The sequence below is a fragment of the Dendropsophus ebraccatus genome, chromosome 2 (genome assembly GCF_027789765.1).
Source record: "Dendropsophus ebraccatus isolate aDenEbr1 chromosome 2, aDenEbr1.pat, whole genome shotgun sequence".
In the NCBI taxonomy this organism is placed as follows: Eukaryota; Metazoa; Chordata; class Amphibia; order Anura; family Hylidae; genus Dendropsophus; species Dendropsophus ebraccatus.
This window is the reverse complement of record NC_091455.1, coordinates 210,908,535-210,914,757: the sequence shown is the minus strand read 5'-3', so window position 1 is coordinate 210,914,757 and position 6,223 is coordinate 210,908,535. Positions and strand designations below refer to the sequence as shown.

The following is a 6,223-nucleotide window of genomic DNA, read 5'->3' as shown; positions in this document are numbered from 1 at the left end:
AGTATTTTGGGGAGTAGTAGTAGTATTTTGGGGAGTAGTAGTAGTATTTTGGGGAGTAGTAGTGGTATTTTGGGGAGTAGTAGTAGTATATTGTGTAGTAGTAGTAGTAGTATATTGTGGAGTAGTAGTAGTATATTGTGGAGTAGTAGTAGTAGTATTTTGGGGAGTAGTAGTAGTATTTTGGGGAGTAGTAGTAGTATTTTGGGGAGTAGTAGCAGTAGTATATTGGGGAGTAGTAGTAGTATATTGTGGAGTAGTAGTAGTATATTGTGGAGTAGTAGTAGTATTTTGGGGAGTAGTAGTAGTATTTTGGGGAGTAGTAGCAGTAGTATATTGGTTAGTAGTAGTAGTAGTAGTAGTGGTATTTTGGGGGTAGTGTTTTTTGGAGCAGGAGTAGTAGTAGTATTTTGGGGGGTAGTGTTTTGGGGCAGGAGTAGTAGTGGTATTTTGGGGGGTAGTGTTTTGGGGCAGGAGTAGTAGTATTTTGGGGGTAGTGTTTTGGGGCAGGAGTAGTAGTAGTATTTTGGGGGGTAGTGTTTTGGGGCAGGAGTAGTAGTGGTATTTTGGGGGGTAGTGTTTTGGGGCAGGAGTAGTAGTGGTGTGACACGTATCCCTCTTGCACTATCCCATGGTTTGGCCACTCTGTGATCTCTTGGGAATGACTTGCAGCCACTGCCCCCCTGCTGGGTCACCTCCACTCAGGGCTGTGACTGGGATCTGTGGCTTCCTCCTTAGCTCTGCTGCCTTTCTGGTTGTTGTGCAGCTTTGTTGCTCTGAACTAGTTGGACGGGTTGTAGGGTGTTGCTGTCGCTTGTGATCCTCTGGCCAATGGCACCAGATCCACCCTGCTGTGCGTAAGAGCGCAATTATGGATTTAACCAAGCCTATAGTGTGCCCCAGCCAGCAGTGTCTGCACACTCAGCCAGTCAGTGGGTCTCCTCCTGCCTCCCCTCCTCCTCCTCCTCCTCCTCCTCCTGCTGCTGCTGCTGCTGAGGGATCACTAAGGAAGCCTCCTCAGACTCTCACTCACTATTATAGAGACAGCTCCAGCTTAGGGTATGGAGGCCTGAGACTTACTGTGGAGAGAGACACAGAGACCCCATCATCATCATTATCCTCATCACCATCATCATCACCCAGCAGCTGCCTGGCACCAGAGCATGACAGGAGTCTATGAGAGAAGAGTCCCAGCTATCAGAACCAGTGACTTCCACTCTTCCTTCCAGGCTCCCAGTATCATGCATCACCCATCCCAGGATTCTCCCACCTTACCTGAGTCCTCAGCCACAGATTCTGGCTACTACAGCCCAGGAGGGGCTGCTGCACACTCGCACCATGGCTACTGCTCCCCCACCTCGGCCACTTATGGGAAGGCTCTTAATGCTTATCAGTACCAGTATCATGGAATGAGTGGATCTGCTGGGAGCTACGCTGCCAAAGCCTATTCAGACTACAGCTATGGGAGCCCCTACCACCCTCACCACCAGTACAGTGGGGCTTACAACAGGGTGCAACCCCCAAGCAGCCAGCCAGGTAAGAAGGGGCATGAGCCGGGGCAGCTTGGATTGTTTGCACATGGGGAGCACTTGGCACAGCAGGAGAGGATAGGAGAGGTGCTGGGCAGGAGAGGATAGGAGAGGTGCTGGGCAGGAGAGGATAGGAGAGGTGCAGGGCAGGAGAGGATAGGAGAGGTGCAGGGCAGGAGAGTATAGGAGAGGTGCTGGGCAGGAGAGGATAGGAGAGGTGCTGGCAGGAGAGGATAGGAGAGGTGCTGGCAGGAGAGGATAGGAGAGGTGCTAGGCAGGAGAGGATAGGAGAGGTGCTGGGCAGGAGAGGATAGGAGAGGTGCTGGCAGGAGAGGATAGGAGAGGTGCTGGGCAGGAGAGGATAGGAGAGGTGCTGGCAGGAGAGGATAGGAGAGGTGCTGGGCAGGAGAGGATAGGAGAGGTGCTGGGCAGGAGAGGATAGGAGAGGTGCTGGGCAGGAGAGGATAGGAGAGGTGCTGGGCAGGAGAGGACAGGAGAGGTGCTGGGCAGGGAGGTGCTGGGCAGGAGAGGATTGGAGAGGCGCTGGGCATGGAGGTGCTGGGTATGGAGGTGCTGGGCATGGAGGTGCTGGGCAGGAGAGGATAGGAGAGGTGCTGGGTATGGAGGTGCTGGGCATGGAGGTGCTGGGCAGGAGAGGATAGGAGAGGTGCTGGGTATGGAGGTGCTGGCAGGAGAGGTGCTGGGTATGGAGGTGCTGGGCATGGAGGTGCTGGGTATGGAGGTGCTGGGCATGGAGGTGCTGGGCAGGGAGGTGCTGGGCATGGAGGTGCTGGCAGGAGAGGTGCTGGGCATGGAGGTGCTGGGCATGCCCCCCTCCTGGGCTGGGTGTCTGAGCTCCCGGCTATTCGTGGCTGCGGTTCTCTGCAGCCATAAATGTGTCTCTGTCTCTTCCTTCAGGGTTTTATCTCCATAACCGAGGCGCCGCCAGTCAGCACCAGAGCAAACCGCAGGATTATTGCCAAAGAGCAGAAAGAAAACAAAGCAAATAGGGATCTCACATACTATACCCAGCAGGGATGGGGGGCAGAGGGGGCTGCAATACTGCCTGTGCCCCCCAATACTATACCCAGCAGGGATGGGGGGCAGAGGGGGCTGCAATACTGCCTGTGCCCCCCAATACTATACCCAGCAGGGATTCAGAATACAAAGGGGCTGCAATACTGCCTGTGCCCCTGATATTATACCCAGCAGGAATACTTGGGGGGGGGGGGGTCCCAATATCACACCTAACGGGGACACCATGGACACTGGGGTTGTAAGACTGTACCCCCCAATATTATACTCAGCAGGGATATAGGACATAAAAGGCTGCAACATTGCCTGTGCCCCCAATAATATACCCAGCAGGGATTCAGAATACAGAGGGGCTGCAATGCTGACTGTACCCCAATATTATACCCAGCAGGGAGACCGGGACACACAGTTATACCATCTGTACCCCCTGTGCCGCCATTATTTCAGACGTGATATAAATAAGACCCTTCAACTATTCTCCCATAGAATATAATACTATAGTAGGAGCATATAGAGCTATGTATCTGTTTATCTATCTATCTATCTATCTATCTATCTATCTATCTATCTATCTATCTATCTATCTATCTATCTCCTATCTATCTATCTATCTATCTCCTATCTATCTATCTATCTATCTATCTATTATCTATCTATCTATCTATCTATCTATTATCTATCTCCTATCTATCTATCTACTATCTATCTCCTATCTATCTATCTATCTCCTATCTATCTATCTCCTATCTATCTATCATCTATCTCCTATCTATCTATCTATCTATCTTCTATCTATCTATCTATCTATCTCCTATCTATCTATCTATCTATCTATCTATCTATCTATCTCCTATCTATCTATCTATCTATCTATCTATCTATCTATTTCTGCCGTGTATATTCATGTGCGAATCATTAAAGTCCCCGGTTTAGATGCGTTTTGGGGGCGGTTTCTGTAGCTCTGTATATAATAAGGATTGCTGGTCAGTGTGGTCTGCTGTGATATTTCGAGGGTCCTTGCGGTCTGGTATAAGAATGAGTCGGGTTCTGCTGTAGTTTTAATAATATTTCGAGGAGGGAGGGGGTCGCTGCGGTTTTGGACGCGTTTTCTGTGTGATATTCTGTATGTGCATTGGTACCTGTGTATTTTGGGCAGCTGATGTTGGAGGGATGGGTGTGTGGAGAGTCCTGGTGCAGGGGGGGTGTCCTGTATACTGTGGCTTGTGTTTGGGGGGGGTTGTGCAGCAGCAGCAGGGGCCCCCCTCAGTGTGACCGCTGTCTCTGTCTGGCTGCAGCACGGTGACCGCTGGGTGCGGAGATTACAGGGCTCGGGGCTTTGATGTGTGTCTGGCCCGGCCTGGGGTTTCCCTTGGATCCTTCTCCTTAGACATTAAACAGAGTCTGGTGCCTGCTGCTCCGGCTGCCCAGACTGCCTGACCGCAGCTTCATCCATCCCTCCCGGGCAGACTCCCTGACCGCAGCTTCATCCATCCCTCCCGGGCAGAGCTCCACCGTACAGCGCCGAGCAGCACAGCCCTCCCTGCACCCACCAACCGGGAAAGAACAATCATATTACTAATGCTATAACATAATACATAATAATCATAGAATACAGTCATATCTGTACATAATATATAATAATACATAACACTCATAGGATACAATCATAACTGTACATAATATATAATAATATACAACACTGAGAATACAATCATAACTGTACATAATATATAATAATATACAACACTGATAGGATACAATCATATTTGTACATAATATATAATAATATACAACACTGAGAATACATTCATATCTGTACATAATATATAACATTGATAGAATACAATCATATTACTAATGCTATAACATAATACATAATAATCATAGAATACAGTCATATCTGTACATAATATATAATACATAACGCTCATAGGATACAATCATAACTGTACATAATATATAATAATACATAACACTGATAGAATACATTCATATCTGTACATAATATATAACATTGATTGGATACAATCATAACTGTACATAGTATATAATAATACATAACACTGATAGGATACAATCATAACTGTACATAATATATAATAATATATAACACTGATAGGATACATTCATATCTGTACATAATACATAACACTGATAGGATACAATCATAACTGTACATAATATATAATAATATATAACATTGATAGCATACAATCATATCTGTACATAGTATATAATAAATTAATATGTAACGCTGATAGCATACAATCATAACTGTACATAATATATAATAATATAATACATAACAGCCACAGAATACAATGTATCACAATCATAACCGTACATAATAATACCCAGAACTGATAGAAAACAATGTATCACAATCAACACTGTACAGAATATACAATAATATAATACACTGATTAAATACAATGTATTACAATCCTTACTGTACATAATATATAAAAATACATAACACCCATAGCAATAGAATATAATACAATCCTAACTGTACAGAATATACAATATAATACACAGCACTGATTAAATACAATGTATCACACACATAACTGTACAATATAATACACAGCACTTATAGCATACAATGTATCACACACATAACTGTACAATATAATACACAGCACTTATAGCATACAATGTATCACACACATAACTGTACATCATATACAATAATATAATACAGAACAGCCATAGAATACAATGTATCACACACATAACTGTACATCATATACAATAATATAATACAGAACAGCCATAGAATACAATGTATCACAATCATAACTGTGCGTAATAATACAATAATATACAACACTAATAGAATACAATGTATCACAAACATACCTGTACATGATAATACAATAATATAATAAATAACCCCCATACAATCATAACTGTGTGTAATAAAATATACTGAGGCTGCATTGTACAATTATGCTATAAATCTCTGATGTAATGTCATATATAATAGTAATAATTGTACTGTAATATACTCCTGTCCTGCACCCAATATAAACCTCAAACAGTCTCTTATATCATACACTAAGAATATAAACGATACTGTAATACACTGCTCTGTACGGAAATATACAGGGATATAGAAAGGTTCTGGGATATGGAGCTCCCTGTACCATAGAGATAGAAAATAATAATAATAATAATAATAATAATAATAATAATATCCAGCACTGGTATATGGAGCTCTCTGTAACCATAAAGAGATAGAAAATAATAATGAAATAATATCCAGCTCTGGAATGGACGACACTCTATTATAGTGCCAGGATATAACACCAGAGCTGCAGTATAATGCTGTGTTATTATTCTATGAGGGAAGATACATTATACCATATACTGTATACTATATAATATTATACCAAATTATATCATATACTGTATACTATATGATACTTAACTATACCATATACTGTATACTATATGATACTAAACTATACCATATACTGTATACTATATGATACTAAACTATACCATATACTGTATACTATATTATACTAAACTATACCATATACTGTATACTATATTATACCAAATTATATCATATACTGTTTACTATATAATATTATGCTAAATTATACCATATACTGTATACTATATTCTATTATATTATATTAAACTATGCCATA

General features: G+C 42.7%; 1 protein-coding gene across 1 annotated transcript in view; it reads left to right on the top strand.

Moving 5' to 3' along the window:
- The first annotated feature begins 918 nt into the window (after nt 1-918).
- Nucleotides 919-6,223, top strand: part of DLX5 (distal-less homeobox 5) — a 9,589-nt gene continuing 4,284 nt past the window's right edge. Inside the window, exon 1 of the mRNA XM_069960622.1 lies at nt 919-1,533. Within this exon, the coding sequence (XP_069816723.1) occupies nt 1,161-1,533 (373 nt within the window). The 5' untranslated portion in view covers nt 919-1,160. The remainder of the gene's footprint in view (nt 1,534-6,223) is intronic.